The sequence below is a fragment of the Rhinoderma darwinii genome, chromosome 1 (genome assembly GCF_050947455.1).
Source record: "Rhinoderma darwinii isolate aRhiDar2 chromosome 1, aRhiDar2.hap1, whole genome shotgun sequence".
NCBI classification, from domain to species: domain Eukaryota; kingdom Metazoa; phylum Chordata; class Amphibia; order Anura; family Rhinodermatidae; genus Rhinoderma; species Rhinoderma darwinii.
The window spans coordinates 92,602,929-92,620,914 of NC_134687.1; the positions used below are offsets into that span (position 1 = coordinate 92,602,929).

A 17,986-nucleotide genomic window follows, 5' to 3' on the forward strand; every position below is an offset into this window, starting at 1 on the left:
CCACTAACAGGCTGTTTGACAGCCGCATCGAACATGGTGCCGGCGCGTTTGTTAGCTGTGTTGCGACCGTGTCAGGGCCGCTCTGTGTGGCCTTACCCTTAAAATTGCATTGAAAATTTGGCAAAATGTGCACTACATCTATACCTTTAGGGTAAGGCCACACGGTGCGTCGTTGACGCGGTTTTGCTGCGTTTAAAAACCACATGCGGTCAACTGCATGTGTTTTTTGTCTCTGTAATGCTGCAGTTCTGTTGCATTTTTAAAGGAAATAATTGATGGACATAGTTTTCACCCATGTTGAAGTTTGTTAGGTGCTTCCTGTATATAGTTCATTACAATACATTGCAGAACTGTTAGCAAAAACGTAAGCAGTTCAGCAACAACTTTGACAGTGCGGTCATTAATTGCGTGCAGTCGGACATTATAGAGATGCAGCTAACTGCACAAAAAACACATTGTAATGTAATAGCAGCAGTCTGTCCATAACAGACATTTCACTATTGACTTCTATTGAAAACGGACTTGCTGCAGTTTAAAAACGCAACATAATACGCACCGTGACTGCACCGTGTGGCCTTACCCTTATATGCCAACACTTCTACATTACCATTATATAGTCATGAAAAAAAAGCCAATTCCATGGTTTTTAATCATCAGGGCCTAAATACTAAATTTTTATATTGGTGTGGTTGTGGGAAAACAGCTGGTAAAAAAAACAAAAAGAACACACATTAGGGCTTTTTCACATCAGCATTCACCTTCCGTTTGGAACAGATAAAGACAAACGGAAAAGTATCGTTTTTGTTTGCAATACCATTGATTTAAATGTTTTGTTTTTTTTGTTTTAGTTTGCCTCCGTTCGGCTAGGTTTCCGTTTCTCTCACGGAAACAATAGCGCAGCACACTACGCTATTGTTTCTGTGAATAAAACGGAAACCTAGCAGAACGAAGGCAAACTAAAACAAAAAAAAATACCACTGCAATCAATGGTATTGAAAACATAAACTATACTTTTACGTTAATCTGTTCCTCTGACGGAACAGATGAAAGGAAAGCCCAAAACAGAAAGTGAACGCTTATGTAAACAGGCCCTAATGTAGCCATTTTTTCCCCCAAAAAGTAAACCAACATTTAGATTCCAGGAAAAAAACTAGAAAGTACACAGTATAACTCAGTAATATATGGAACCACCTTTTGCAACAACTTGGAGTAAACTTTTCTGTAGGAGTTATCAGTCTCACATCATTTATTTTAAAACATTGCTTCAGTTCATTGCTATTTGAGGGCACAGTAGATTTTGTATTTAATGGTCTCAATGGGAATCTGGACTTTGATTTGGCCATTACAACACCTTGACTTTTTTTTTTGCCTTTTATATGTCGATTTGCTGGTGTGCTTAAGATCATTGTGCCAGCGTTTTTGCTTCTTGAGCCACCTAAAAATATAAAAAAATAGGGTATAGTTCCCGTGCAACCACCAGTCTGGATGCTCTTTTTAGGCATTTCGTACATCAGAACTTATCCAGAGAAGATTAGGTCTATTTCCTGCATCTGCTTTCACTGACTGTGCATAACTGGACCCAAGAGTCAGAGAAAACCTCCTCTGGTCCTTCAACAGCACAATCGCCAAAGAAATAGATGTTCAGGTGCGCCCGTGGCCCAAATCACTATGACTATTACTGGGCACTCTACTCACTCGACTAGCATAGTTGCCAACATTAGATTTTTTTTCCAGGGACACTTAGACAAACCTACCAAAGCCACACCCTTATGGGGCATGGCTAATCTCGTGGGTATGGGTATTGGGGCGTGTTTTTCTTCCTAGAATTTCTGCATACAAATAAACAAACAAAAATTTCTGCACTAGTTTAGCGGACAACTACTATGGTGGTAACGTAAAAACCAGTGTAGATAGTGCCACACTCAGTGTCCCTTGTATATGGTGCTCCATAATGCTCCCTGTAGATAGGGCCACACACCCCATGGTAGATTGTGCCACAGTGCCCTCTGTAGATAATGCCACACACACACACACACACACACACACGCCCCCTTGTAGATGGAGCCCCACACACATGCCCCATGTAGGTGGTGCCACGCACACGCCCCCTGGTAGGTGGTGACACACACACGCCCCCAAGTGGTGCCACACACTCGCCCCAGGGTAAGTGGTGCCACACACTCGCCCCCTCGTAGCTGGTGCCACACACACACCCCCTCGTAGCTGGTGCCACACACACACACGCTCCGTGTAGATGGTGCCACACACACACACACCCCGTGTAGATGGTGCCACACACATGCCCCCTGGTAGATGGTGCTACACACACCCGTTTGTAGCTTGTAGAGGGAGCCCCTGATGTCCCTGTCAATATATTGACAGTGACGTCAGGGGCTCCTCCTGGAGCGGAATCCCCGGCCAGAGCGTCGGTAACGCTCTTCCCGGGAATTCCGCTCATGGTGTAGCCCCTGACGTCGCTGTCCATATATGGATAGTGATGCCAGGGACTCCTCCAGGAGTGGAATCCGCAACCAGAGGGTTGGCAACACTCTGGCCGGGGATTCCGCTTCAGGAGGAGCCCCTGACGTCACATAAGGAGGTAATGCCACAGGATATAAAGTAAATCTTGAACAAGGGGAGTTGATAACTACCAGCCACGCTGTATAGAGGGTATTTGCTGTCCTGCTTTCAATAAATTACCATACTCAATTTAAAGGGAAGAAACCAGAGTATCCAAAGGAAACCCACACAAACACTAAGAGAATATAAAATACTGTGCATGCTGATCATTCTAGAAGGGAAAATTTGAATTCCCCATTTATAATCTCCTCGAACACCCAATCGATCTCACTAGCAAACGGAGCATTCCTCTTCTGACATGCCATTAAGATACGTCCCAAGAAATCATCGATGAGGGTCTGTGCATTTGGACCCTACAATAATTAGAACAAAGAGGCTGCAATTCTCTTTTGAGCACCATGCCCCTTCATTTTTGACTACAAGATCTTTGAATCTACAAGTCTGTCATCGGTTTTCCCATTGAAGTCAAGAGTTTAAGCAGTCCCGGTGCACAGACCCACATCGATTAGATCTTCTGACATGTCTTAATGACATGTCAGAAGATGATCAAAGGTGAACCTGCACTTTAAAGAATCTTGAAAAGCGAATCTTCACTAATTCACACAATGATACTTTCATCATATGGAATACGAGCATGAAAGTACAATGCCACACTATCACACTGAAAGAAGGCACCCCATTAAAATTGGCTTTTTACTACTACATAGTTCAAATTAAACTACCACCGTAAGTTGGTTTAAACCACATTACTATGCCTGGGATATGACTGGCACTATAAATGTCAGCAAAAAAAAGTAAAATCAATTAAACCCTTTACGACTTTCCTGTTTATTTACAGCTCCTGCACGCTTCAGCAAATAATGCAAATTCTGTGTTGTGTAATATGTTTTTTTATGCCATTTCAAAATTACATAACATTTGTTTACAGGAGATTTTAGCCATTTTCATTATATGAAACATGAAAAACTGTGGGGACGACTTCCCGGTATGATAAAGGAAACATCAATTTAGCATGTATTTATAAAAATCGGATGGAATTAATAAAATGTAGGTTACTGGGGTGTAAACCATAAAATTACATTCTTGTTATTATTTTACTTTGTTCTGTGAATTAATGACAAATAAGAGATGTTCTTACAAGAAAGGCATACATATATAAAGATGATGATAATCATTCTAATCATCACTATTGCCATGATATGTTGTTGCTGAGTTTATATTCCGTGTGACCTTCCTGACATTTTATGCTAATATATAGCACAGTAAGCGAATTACATTTACCGGAATTTTATTCCTTATAAGACCAAAGTATAAGCTTTAAAAAGATTTCGTACTGTTAATTATCACAAGACCCCGATTAATTTCCTTATAAAGCCAATGGAACCACCATACATATTACATATAGTTCATTAAAAGGGTTTTCCCACGAGGGACATTTATGATATATCCACAGGATATGTCATAAATGTAAGATAGATGCGGGTCACACTTCTGGGATCTGCACCTATCTCTAGAACGGGGGCCCCCTAAACCCGGTTGTAGCTTTTTGTGCTCACGGGAATCCCGGCAACTTCCTGATTACATGGTCGGGAGTTATGGAAACAGCGCAGCTCGCGGTTTCCGTAACTACCATTCAGTTCTATGGGGCTTAAGGAAACAGCGTATCTCAGTGAGCTACGCGGTTTTCTCCTTCATGGTCGGTAATCAGCCGGAACACAAAGAGGTAGAACGGGGTTTAGGGGCCCCGTTCTGGAGATAAGTGCGGGTCCCAGAGGTTGGACCAGCATCTATCGGACATATCCTGTGGATATGTCATAAATGTCCCTCGTGGGAAAACCCCTTTAAAGTCTATGTACACCTTCGAAAGCGATTTATTTTATTTTTTTCGTTTTTAATTAAAAAGGTCAGTCTATTTGTAATTTGTTTTTATTAAAAATTATTATTACTTTTTGAGATACAGCTGCTCTGTATTCTGTATACAGTGCAGCTGTATCGTGTGCTAAGAACTGAATCCGTCATGTACGCGGGACTGAGGGGTTCAGTGTCAGCGGGTCCAGTGTGACTCTGACACACAGGATCCACCTGTAATCAGTCACATCTAAGTTATGAACTTAGATATGATCGGTAACAGCTCGATCCTGCGTGTCAGAGACACGCTGGACCCGCTGACACTGAACCCCTCAGTCCCACAGACCTGATGGGTACAGGATTCAGCGCAAGATACAGTTGCTTTGTATAAAGAATACAGAGCAGCTGTATCTCAAAAAGTAATAATAATTTTTAATAAAATCTAATTATAAAGTTGAACAAAACACGCGGATTGACCTTTTTATTTAAAAAAAATTGCTTTCAAAGGTTTACATAGCCTTTAAGTTATTAAGGATACATGCAATATCTGAAATAACCAAGAACTGCAGACCATATTAAATACGGGAAAAAAAATCATATCCTGCATTTATTTTCGTAGAGTACTTACTAAAGGGGGGTTTGCACTGGGCGGTTATCGTGCCGATAATTGCCCTGTGTAAAAAGGGTAGTGATGAGCAGATGAACGAGCAAACGTTTGATCATCTGCTGGTCGTATCGTTATAAAAATTAAAAGATTATCGTTGTCGGCAGCGCGTCTCCCGATGTAAACAGGGAGAGGCACTGCCGACATAATAACGTATGGGGACGAGCGATCCGAGTAACGACCGCTCGTCCCCATCCATAGCTCCGTGTGACAGGAGCAAAACGAGCACCGATCAACGATGTCGGCCGATGTAATAGGCCCTTTAGTTTTAGTGTAAGCCCTCAAAACAGAAAATTATTGTCGACTTTCACAACAATAGGGGGAAACATAATAGACAGCATCTTAAAGAGGCTCTGTCACCAGATTTTGCAACCCCTATCTGCTATTGCAGCAGATCGGCGCTGCAATGTAGATTAGAGTAACGTTTTTATTTTTAAAAAACTAGCATTTTTGCCCAAGTTATGACCATTTTTGTAGTTATGCAAATGAGGCTTGCAAAAGTCCAAGTGGGTGTGTTTAAAAGTAAAAGTCCAAGTGGGCGTGTATTATGTGCGTACATCGGGGCGTTTTTAATACTTTTACTAGCTGGGCGTTCTGATGAGAAGTATCATCCACTTCTCTTCAGAACGCCCAGCTTCTGGCAGTGCAGATCTGTGACGTCACTCACAGGTCCTGCATTGTGTCGGCCACATCGGCACCAGAGGCTACAGTTGATTCTGCAGCAGCATCAGCGTTTGCAGGTAAGTAGCTACATCGACTTACCTGCTAACGCCGATGCTGCTGCAGAATCAACTGAAGCCTCTGGTGCCGGTGTCCTCGCTCGTCTGACACGATGCAGGACCTGTGAGTGACGACACAGCGTGATCTCTCGAGAACACGGCTGTGTCTGCACTGCTAGAAGCTGGGCGTTCTGAAGAGAAGTGGATGATACTCCTCATCAGAACGCCCAGCTAGTAAAAGTATTAAAAACGCCCCGATGTACGCACATAATACACGCCCACTTGGACTTTTACTTTTAAACACACCCACTTGGACTTTTGCAAGCCTCATTTGCATAACTACAAAAATGGTCATAACTTGGCCAAAAATGCTCGTTTTTTAAAAATAAAAACGTTACTGTAATCTACATTGCAGCGCCTATCTGCTGCAATAGCAGATAGGGGTTGCAAAATCTGGTGACAGAGCCTCTTTAAGCCATGGTTGAGTTATATATTTACATATTTGTAATGTAAAATAATAAATACAGTGAAATCTATCCAAAAGCTCCCCTCTTTGAGAAGATCATCTCGAATATAAACAAGATTATTCTGTGACACATTTTTGATTCTCTTATATCCTGTGTATATTGTCCCTCTTCTCATAAAGATCAATTTTCATGTATGCCTTTGCTTGAGAATGGGAATGTATTAAACTGGTTAATGTTTTCATATGACTAACACCAAACGGAATTTTTCCTATTGTCTCCAAGTTTTATTCCAGAGATCTGCAATGTTATATACTTTTGTGTTAAAAAAGACAAAAGTAGGTATGATAACTTTATTGGCTAACCATAAAAGTTCTATATGCAAGCTTTCAGAGCACAAAGACCCCTTGGTCAGGCAATTTACAAATGTAAATTGCCTGACCAATGGGGCCTCTGCGCTCTGAAAGCTTGCATATAGAACTTTTATGGTTCGCCAATAAAGGTATCATACCTACTATACTTTTGTCTTTTTTGACACAAAAGTATTTAACATTACAAATTGTTTCTGGCTAACACGGTACTACACTATTTTTTTTTTACTGTAATTCCAGAGATCTCAAATCCGATCGTGTATATGATCCCTCAAAGGGGACCGGTCACCGCTCATGAGGAAGCGGAATTATGGATCAGCAACACACGTGAGGTTTTATTTGTGGTGCTTTTCTTGACCAGACCTCATTTCTTGCTCCCATTTACTATCTTTTGTTTGCCTTTTGTGTGTTGTTCATGATCTGCTTTTCTCCTACTTAGATCACACCCTTGTTTTCCCTTTGTTTTGTAAATGATATGTATTGACACTTTTAACTATGCATTGATGCACTTTGAGACATTATATACACAGACATCATTCTATAGAACACAGCACTTTTTTGTAGGGAGTATATTTTATATTTTGCAGAGCATTGGAGGTTTGTACTCTTGGTCTGATCTTACCCCTTATCTTAGGGCATCATCACAAGAGCAGTGCTATCTGCGACCCTCGTTTGAATCTCTTTTTTCCCTACACTTCATTAATGGTGTTTTAATCGGAATTGTTTGTGTATATTCGACTTTTGGGTAGTTGCTTTCTTGTTTGTTAAATCTGTCACCTCCCCTAACTTGTCTATTTTAGTAAGAACTTGTCTTACAATTCTGGGGATTCTTTTCTTACAACTCTGCATTGTGCCTTTCCTCTGTTATTCCTCCTAGAAGTTCTTAAGTTGATGAATAAATGGACAACTAGGTGTTACCATTTCCCTTGTAATAGGGGCGTGTCCCTACACAATCTCACTCTGTCAGCACGGATTGGACATGGTCAGTCTGTGTAGGGACACACCCCCAACTGGTAACACCCAGTTATCAATTTATTCATAAATTCCTAGGAGGAATAACAGAGAAATGGCACAACGTAGAGTTCTAAAAATAAGATGCTCTAGAATTCTTATTTCATGGGGAATACAATTATTTACTAAAACCGACACGTCCGGAGAGGTGATCGGATGTCTTTAAGACGAAAGAATCTGATTCCACAGTGAATCAGGGAGCTAATATTAATAGAGAAAAATTATTGGATTAGCCTCTTTGTAATACTCGGCTGGTTTCAGATACCTGTGATGTAACTGCATTTTAGTGTCCATATAACGGATGCAATACCTAGATCTTCTGGCGCTCTACGGAGCTGGACTAAGATCACCATATGGTTCTACAGGGATTTAGAGGTCTGGGTATTGTAGCTGTAATATGGACGCTAAAATGTAGCTGAATTACAGCTATTTGAAACCAGCCTTAGGCCCCATGCACACGACCGTAAAATCGCTCGTAATTACGGGCCCATTCATCTCTATGGCAGACTGGCACCTTCCCGTATGTCTACCCGAGTGTGCCCGTGCCGTAGAAACCTGCCGAAAAAAATAGGACATGTCCTATTTTTTTATTTTACGGACCGTGTTTTTATACTTTATAATGGGAGCACGGCCCGTAAAAACGGTCGGCTGTCCGCAGCCGGCCGTGCCCATAATTACGGGTCGTAATTACAGGCACAGTCATGGCATGAAACCTAAGGCAAACAACAGACCAGTTATCTCATTAACCTAAAACTTGAAAAAGAGGAGTCACTTACGATTAATATGATTAATATAGTAAACTCCAATTTGTGGATCATAGCCAGATTCCCATCCCCATGGCAGCTCATTACCAACACAGTCTGCAAACGACAGGGGCTTTGTTAACCTGCAAATAAAAAAAAACACAAAACAGGATATTAAATTTGTATGCCAATTTAATGAATGATAAAATAACATTGAGAACGTATGTACAGGGTGGGCCATTTATATGGATACACCTAAATAAAATGGGAATGGTTGGTGATATTAACTTCCTGTTTGTGGCACATTAGTATATGGGAGGGGGGAAACTTTTCAAGCTGGGTGTTGACCATGGCGGCCATTTTGAAGTCAGCCATTTTGTATCCAACTTTAGTTTTTTCAATGGGAAGAGGGTCATGTGACACATCAAACTTATCGAGAATTTCACAAGAAAAACAATGGTGTGCTTGGTTTTAACGTTACTTTATTCTTTCATGAGTTATTTACAAGTTTCTGACCACTTATAAAATGTGTTCAAAGTGCTGCCCATTGTGTTGGATTGTCAATGCAACCCTCTTCTCCCACTCTTCACACACTGATAGCAACACCGCAGAAGAAATGCTAGCACAGGCTTCCAGTATCCGTAGTTTCAGTTGCTGCACATCTCGTATCTTCACAGCATAGACAATTGCCTTCAGATGACCCAAAAGTCTAAGGGAGTCAGATCGGGAGACCTAGGGGGCCATTCAACTGGCCCACGACGACCAATCCACTTTCCAGGAAACTGTTAATCTAGTCTATAAATGGCCCACCCTGTACTCAGATTTGTGTGGGTTTCCTTAATCTTCTGCCTCAGTAGTAACAGGGTGGAATATGCTGATGGTATATAAGTGAGGATGTATTCACATGGACAGGTAGTGTGGCGCGTAGTCAAAAACCCCTTGACAAAATCACACACACTTTACCGCAGTTTTGCAATGTGGCTTTCGGTCGCACGGTTTGTACAGGTGAAACACATTGTTTCATTATGTTTCACTTGTACAAGCTGCACGGTCGAAAATCACACTGTGAAACTGTGGCATGGTACTAAAAAAGTGTCCATGTGAATACACCCTAATTAATTGTTAATACATAAATATATATAATTATTGGACATTTGTAGACCACTAAGTGGAGCGAAACACAGGCCTTACTATTCACCACCCCTATGAACAGTCCTTTGCGCAAACTGTGAAATACTTTTGCGTCCAGTCCATTTAATGAACATTATTCTCGCTTATCGTTTCTATTTTAGTGCCTAGGAAAAACTATACTGTATAGTTTTTCCTTTGTATACTTGCACATAAAAAATATTGTGAAAAAATATTAGCCCCTCATCCGATTTTTTTTTTAATTTTTTTTAATAATTTGTCACATTTAAATGTTTCGGATCATCCAACTCATTTTAATATAAGATAGAGACAACACGAGTAAACAAAAAAATCCAGCTATAAAATTATCATTCTATTTATTAAGGATAAAGATTTATTCAAAACCTGTATCGCCAATGTGAAAAAGTAATTACCATTAAACATAATAACTGGATGTGCCACCCTTGGCAGCAACAACTGCAATCAAACGTTTGCGATTAATCTTTTACATCACTGTGGAGGATTTTTGCCCCACTCTTCTTTGCAGAATTGTTTGAACACTGCTACATTGAAGGGTTTTCAATAATGAATGGTATTGTCAAGGCATCTCAATGAGAGTCAAGTGAGGACTTTGACTGGGCCACTCCTAAACCTTAATTTTGTTTCCTTTTAGAGGTGGAATCGCTTGTGTGCTTTGGATCAGTGTCCTGCTGCGTAACCCAACTGCGCTTGAGATTTAGGTCACAAACTGACGTGCGGACATTCTCCTTCAGGATTTTCTAAAAGAGAGTAGAATTCATGGTTCCATCAATTATGACAAGTCACCCAGATCTAGCCCTAGACCATCACGCTACCACCACAATGTTTGACTGTTGGTATAATGTTCTTATGTTGGTATGTAGTGTTAGCTTTACGCCAGATATGAGACCGGTGCCTTCCAAAAAGTTTCACCTTTGACTCATCAGCCCACAGAATATTATACCAAAAGACTTGAGGTTCATCTAGATGCTTTTTGTCAAATGCTCAGTGTCTTTCTTCTTGTGGAATCATGTGCTTTGACCTTAACTGAGGCAAGTGAGGCCTGCAGTTATTTAGATGTTTGTCTGGGTTATTTTATGACCTACGGGATGAGTTGATGCGCTCTTGATGAAATTCTAGTAGGTCGGCCACTCTTGGGGAGGTTTACCACTGTTCCAAGTTTTCTCCGTTTGTGGATAATGGCTCTCGCTTTGGCTCGCTGGAGTCCCAGAGCCTTGCCAATCGCTTTGTAACCCTTTCCAGACTAGTAGATTTCAATGACTTTGTTTGGCATCTGTATTTGAATCTCTTTAGAACGTGGCATCATGTGCGGCTTTTTTAGACCTCCGAGCCTGCTTCACATTGCCAGACAGTTTCTATTTAAATCAGGTTTAGATTGAACAAGTCTGTCAGTAATCCTGTCTGGGTGCGGCTAGTGAAATTGAACCCAAATGTCAATTGCATTTGGTTAACTGGTTGATTTAGTAGCTAAGGGGGCAATTACTTGTTCACATGGGCCCGGTAGAGTTGAACAGCATTTTTCCTTAACTAAAGTAAACACAAAATGTTTTACAATGATGATTTAATTTATTGATCTTTGTCTAATATTAAAAGCAGTTTGATGATCTGAAATATTTAAGTGTAACAAATATGCAAAAATAAAAAACATTGGACATATACTTTTTTTACAGCACTGTAGATATTAAAAAAAATTATAATTTTTAAAAATTGACAGAAAAACAGCATGTACATAAAATCAAGCAGACGTAATTTGCACAATAAATCTTCATGAAGAATTGAAATGGTCAGGTCTGGAAAACAAAGCTCATTCTTGTTGCAATTCTTTGTGTCGAGGAGTGCTTGGAATACAGAAAGATCAATGAAGGAATGCATGTCAAATCTGTCGTGAATCCTAAAAATAATGAGTTCACAAGCAATGCTAAACGTTATTAACATAGTGAGGAATTGTTTTTAGCAAAGACCTGACAAGATCAAGATGCTGCTTCAGATTCCCACTCTTCTATCAGACTTGGTGTATAGGATATGTAACTATTTTTACCAATAATCATCATAAATGACCAGAGGCGTTCTCCCCTTGTTTAAGGAGGACCTGTTACTGGGTCATATAAGTTGAACTGGTTTACGGACTTAAAGAAGCTCAGTCACCACATTATAAGTGCCCTATCTTCTACATAATGTGATTGGCGCTGTAATGTAGATTACAGCAGTGTTTTTTATTTAGAAAAACGATAAATTTTGACGGAGTTATGACCTATTTTAGATTTATTCTAATGACTTTCTTAATGCCCAACTGGGCTGTTTTTACTTTTTGACCAAGTGGGCGTTGCGGAGAGAAGTGTATGACGCTGATTGTAAGCGGTCATTTTCAGTGTGATCTCGCGAGATTATGCTTGCTGTGCTGTAAGTCCCACACAATTGTTACTGAAGTATCGGGATTGTGAATAGACATTGCGTCCTGGCTGGAAGCGACGTCTATTAATTTTCAAGACACTTCAGTAACGTTAATGTGCGAGTATGTGACTGCACATCATGATCTAGCAAGATCACTATGTGCTGAATAAATGAATGGGGAGAAGTGTATGATGCCGATTGGTCAGCGTCATACACTTCTCTCCAGTTGGGCATTAAGAAAGTCATTAACAAATGTAAAATAGGTCATAACTCCGTCAAAATTTGTCGGTTTTCTAAATAAAAAAAACACCGCTGTAATCTACATTACAGCGCCGATCACATTATGTAGAAGATAGGGCACTTATAATGTGGTGACAGAGGCTCTTTAAATAGCACTGTCTCCCTGATTCCAGCGCTGTTTTTTCTTCCAGAGATATGGCTTACTTTTGGTTTGGCTGCCTACATGCTAAATTGCTGTAGTTAGCCAACAGGGTGTGAACTACCATCAAGCTGTTTCGTGCTGATTGGTCAGCATCAGAGAAAGGGAAGCTGGCTCCACCCTTTACGTGAACTACAGCAAATTAGTATAGAAGGAGCAAACAGTGGGCCTGGAACAGGGGGATGGGGGGGGGGGGGACCAGGAAAAAAGAAAAACAGTGGTGGAATCAGGGAGACAGCGCTATTCTGGTCAGTTAACCAATTCAAGTTATATGGCCGAGTGACAGGTCCTCTTTAAGTGGGTTTCCTTTGGGCACTCCCATACTTCAAAAAACTTAATGACAGGTTGATTGTCCCTAGTGTGGGTGAGACATTAGGCAAAAGGTATGAATAATTCTCACCTTTTCTGATGTTAATTAAAAAAAAAACGTTGCCACTACAGAGCACAGTATTAGCAGCCTAATCCCTTAAAGAGGCTCTGTCACCAGATTTTGCAACCCCTATCTGCTATTGCAGCAGATCGGCGCTGCAATGTAGATTACAGTAACGTTTTTATTTTTAAAAAACGAGCATTTTTGGCCAAGTTATGACCATTTTTGTAGTTATGCAAATGAGGCTTGCAAAAGTCCAAGTGGGCGTGTTTAAAAGTAAAAGTCCAAGTGGGCGTGTATTATGTGCGTACATCGGGGCGTTTTTAATACTTTTACTAGCTGGGCGCTCTGACGAGAAGTATCATCCACTTCTCTTCAGAACGCCCAGCTTCTGCCAGATCACGCTGTGACGTCACTCACAGGTCCTGCATCGTGTCAGACGAGCGAGGACACATCGGCACCAGAGGCTACAGTTGATTCTGCAGCAGCATCAGCGTTTGCAGGTAAGTAGCTACATCGACTTACCTGCTAACGCCGATGCTGCTGCAGAATCAACTGAAGCCTCTGGTGCCGATGTGTCCTCGCTCGTCTGACACGATGCAGGACCTGTGAGTGACGTCACAGCGTGATCTGGCAGAAGCTGGGCGTTCTGAAGAGAAGTGGATGATACTTCTCATCAGAACGCCCAGCTAGTAAAAGTATTAAAAACGCCCCGATGTACGCACATAATACACGCCCACTTGGACTTTTACTTTTAAACACGCCCACTTGGACTTTTGCAAGCCTCATTTGCATAACTACAAAAATGGTCATAACTTGGCCAAAAATGCTCGTTTTTTAAAAATAAAAACTTTACTGTAATCTACATTGCAGCGCCTATCTGCTGCAATAGCAGATAGGGGTTGCAAAATCTGGTGACAGAGCCTCTTTAAAGCAGAAGCGAGCATTTTAGAATACATAATAATGTATCAATGATGTTTGTGCTAGGATTGGGAGCCCACTGGGGACTTACGTAAGTGATGCCAATCTCCCTACAGTGCTGCGGAAAATGTTGCTGCTATACAAATGAATAAAATAATAAATTAAAATATGAAAATGTGTATATGTCAGATTTGAACAATGTCTCGCAACTCATCATATAGTAAAGCAGACAAGCGATGAAAAACATGCTCCTCAAGATCCGCTAATATCTAATTAGTAACATAGCTCACTATCAAGCTGCACCAAAGGGTATGTTCACACGCAAACTGAAAAACGTCTGAAAATATGGAGCTATTTTCAAGGGAAAACAGCTCCTGATTTTCAGATGTTTTTTAACCCCTTAAGGACGCAGCCTAGTTTGGGCCTTAAGGCTCAGAGCCCATTTTTCAAATCTGACATATTTCACTTGATGTGGTAATAACGTCGGAATGCTTAAACCTACCCAAGCGATTCTGAGATTGTTTTCTCGTGACACATTGGGCTTCATGTTCGTGGTAAAATTTGGTCGATATATTCAGTGTTTATTGGTGAAAAATTGCAAAATGTAGAGAAAATTTTGAAAAAATTGCATTTTTCAGAATTGAAATGCATCTGCTTGTAAAACAGACGGTTATACCACCCAAAATAGTTACTAGTTCACATTTCCCATATGTCTACTTTAGATTGGCATCGTTTTTTGAACATTATTTTATTTTTCTTGGACGTTACAAGGCTTAGAACATAAACAGCAATTTCTCATATTTTTAAGAATTTCAAAAGCCTTTTTTTTAAGGTACCTCTTGAGTTCTGAAGTGGCTTTGTGGGGCCTATGTATTAGAAACCCTGATAAAACACCCCATTTTAAAAACTAGACCACTCAAAGTATTCAAAACAGCATTTAGAAAGTTTTTTAACCCTTCAGGCATATCACAGGAATTAAAGCAAAGTGGAGGTGAAATTTGAAAATTTCATTTTTCTTGCTGAATTTCAATTTTATTCTTTTTTTTTCTGTAACACAGAAGGTTTTACCAGAGAAACACTACTAAATATGTATTGTCCAGATTCTGCAGTTTTTAGAAATGTCCCACATGTGGCCCTACTGCGCTCGTGGACTAAAACACAAGCCCTAGAAGCAAAGAAGCACCTAGTGCATTTTGAGTCCTCTTTTTTATTAGAATATATTTTAGGCAGCATGCCAGGTTTGAAGAGGTGTTGAGGTGCCAAAACAGTAGGAATCCCCCAATAGTGACCCCATTTTGGAAACTACACACCTCAAGGAATTCATTTATGGTTGTTGTTACCATTTTGACCGCACAGTTTTCACAGAACTTATTTGAATTGGGCTGTGAAATGAAAAAAAATTCATTTTTTCCAATAAAATGTCATTTGTGATCAAAATTTCTTATTTTCACAGGGAACAAAATACCCCATTTTGTTGCCCAATTTGTCCTTAGTGTGGCAATACCCCATTTGTGGTGATGAACTGCCGTTTGGGCCCATGGGAGGGCTCAGAAGGAAAGGAGCGCTATATGTTTGTTGGAGTCCAGATTTTGCTGGATTGGTTTTTGGGTGCCATGTCGCATTTGCAGAGCCTCAGAGGTATCAAAGCAATGGAAACCCACCAAAAGTGACCCCATTTTGGAAACTACACCCCTCAAGGAATTCATTTATGGTTGTTGTTAGCATTTTGACCACACAGTTTTTTCACAGCACCTATTTCAATTGGGCTGTGACATTAAAAAAATGAAATTTTTTCCAATAAGATGTAATTTTTTATCAAAATTTCTTATTTTCACAGGGAACAAAATACTCAATTTTGTTGCCCAATTTCTCCTGAGTGCAGCAATACCCCATTTGTGGCAATAAACTGCCGTTTGGGCCCATGGGAGGCCTCAGAAGGGAAGGAGCGCTGTGTGTTCTTTGGAGTCCAGATTTTGCTGGATTGGTTTTCGTGTGCCATGTCGCATTTGCAGAGCCCCAGAGGTATCAAAGTAATAGAAACCAACCACAAATGACTCCATTTTGGAAACTACACCCCTCAAGGAATTCATTTATGGGTGTTGTGACCATTTTGACCCCATAGTTTTTTCACAGAACTTATTTGAATTGGGCTGGGAATGACAACAAAATTATTTTTTCCAAATAATATGTAGTTTTGGCTGAAAATTTCTTATTTTCACAAGAAACAAAATACCCCATTGTGTTGCGCAATTTGTTCTGAGTGCCGCAATACCCCATTTGTTGTGATAAACTGCCGTTTGGGCCCATGGGAGGGCTCAGAAGGAAAGGACCACCATTTGGCCTACTGGGGATTTTCTAGTGCGAAGTCATGTATGCAGAAGCACCTGAGGTACCAGTACAGTTGAAACCCGCAAGAAGTGACCCCGTTTTAATAACTACACCCTTAAGGCATTCATCTAGAGGTGTAGTGAGCATTTTGACCAGAGACCTACACCCCATAAACTGTAATGTGGGTTCTCCCGGGTATGGCAATACCCTACATGTGGCTGTTATCAGCTGCCTGGACACACAGCAGGGCTCAGAGGGGAAAGACGAGGGGGGATAAGCTGTGCGGAGTGCATCAGGGTAAGTAAAATTGGGGTAAATTATAAACCAAGGGATGTATGATACATTTTAAAACTGACTTTCATACAGAGCTCTGGTTATTCAGGACACGTGTCACATTGATATATTGTGTCATCCCTTATCGCCCTCTTATAGCAGGCTTTGCACCTCTTTTGACTTTTTCCCTTCTTGCCAGTTTGGGGAACTTCTCCTGGAAAGTGTTGCCGCCTTGGTACGATGCGTGTGGCCCCGCTTCCAGAAGTACTGGGTGCCCCCCCTTCTTGGTCCCTAAAGATTAGGTTCTTGATAATCACCTCTTGAAATTCCAGGAAAGTTCCCGTCTGGCTTGCACATCGACGTAGCACGTACGCATTGTACAATGCCATCTGTATGATGTGCCCGGCCAGCTTCTAATACCACACCGCATGGCGCTCTAGGGCTTCAGGATTTGATCTGACAAGTCCACACCTCCCATGTACCTATTGTAGTCCAGGATGCAGTCTGGTTTGGGGGTGGCCTTTCCTTCATATAGCCTAAACCTGTAGGTATACCCGGATGCACTCTCGCAGCTTAGACATCTTCACGCCATACCTTGCCCTCTTACCCGGCAGGTACTCCCGGAATTTAACCCTCCCTTTAAAATGTACCAGGGACTCATCAATAGAAATACACTTCTCGGGGGTGTATGCTTGGGAAAACCGGGCACTGGAACGGTCTAATAGGGGTCTCCGTTTATACAAACGGTCAAAACTGGGGTCATCTCGGGGTGGGCACGGCTCCTTATCAGTATAATGTAAGAAGCGAAGTATTGCCTCATTTATTTATTTTCTTAGGTTCCAGTTCAGTTCTGAAGTTGCTTTGAGGGGCCCATATATTAGAAACCCCTATCAAATATGCAATTTTAGAAACTAGACCCCTCAAAGTATTCACAACAGCATTTAGAAAGTTTATGAACCCTTTAGGTGTTTCACAGAAATTTAGAGCAAAGTAGAGGTGAAATTTACATTTATTTTTTTTGTCAGAAAATCCTCTTTATACCATTTTTTTTATAACACAAAAGGATTTATCAGAGAAACGCAACTTAATACGTATTGCCCAGATTCTGCAGTTTTGAGAAATATCCCACATGTGGCCCTAGTGCAGTAATGGACTGAAGCCCCGGCCTCCGAAGCAAAGGAGCACCTAGTGGATTTTGAGGCCTCTTTTTTATTAGGCACCATGTCCGGTTTGAAGAGGTCTTGTGGTGCCAAAACATTGGAAACCCCCCAAAAGTGACCCCAATTTGGAAACTAGACCCCTTGAGGAATGCATTGTAGTTTTCTTGGGGTGCATGCGGCTTTTTGATCAGTTTTTATTCTATTTTTAGGTGGCGTGGTGACTAATAAACAGCAATTCTACTATTGTTTTTTTATTCTTTTTTTTTACTGCGTGCACCGTGCGCTATAAATGACATTCACTTTATTCTGCGGGGCGATACGATTACGGCGATACCAGATGTTTATAGTTTTTTTATGTCTTATGGCGTTTGCACAATAAAATAACTTTTGTAAACAATCATTTACTTTTTGTGTTGCCTTATTCTAAGAGCCATAACTTTTTTATTTTTCAATCAAAGCCGTGCGAGGACTTATTTTTTGCGTAACGAACTGTAGTTTCAATCAGTACCATTTTTCGGTACATGCTACTTTTTGATC

The 17,986-nt window shown here is 40.8% G+C and overlaps 1 protein-coding gene across 1 annotated transcript in view; it reads right to left on the bottom strand.

Moving 5' to 3' along the window:
• The window catches only part of WWC2 (WW and C2 domain containing 2), a 200,643-nt gene that overhangs the window by 129,034 nt on the left and 53,623 nt on the right, over positions 1–17,986 (bottom strand). Inside the window, exon 2 of the mRNA XM_075860208.1 lies at positions 8,434–8,543. Coding sequence (XP_075716323.1) covers positions 8,434–8,543 — 110 coding nt within the window. The remainder of the gene's footprint in view (positions 1–8,433; positions 8,544–17,986) is intronic.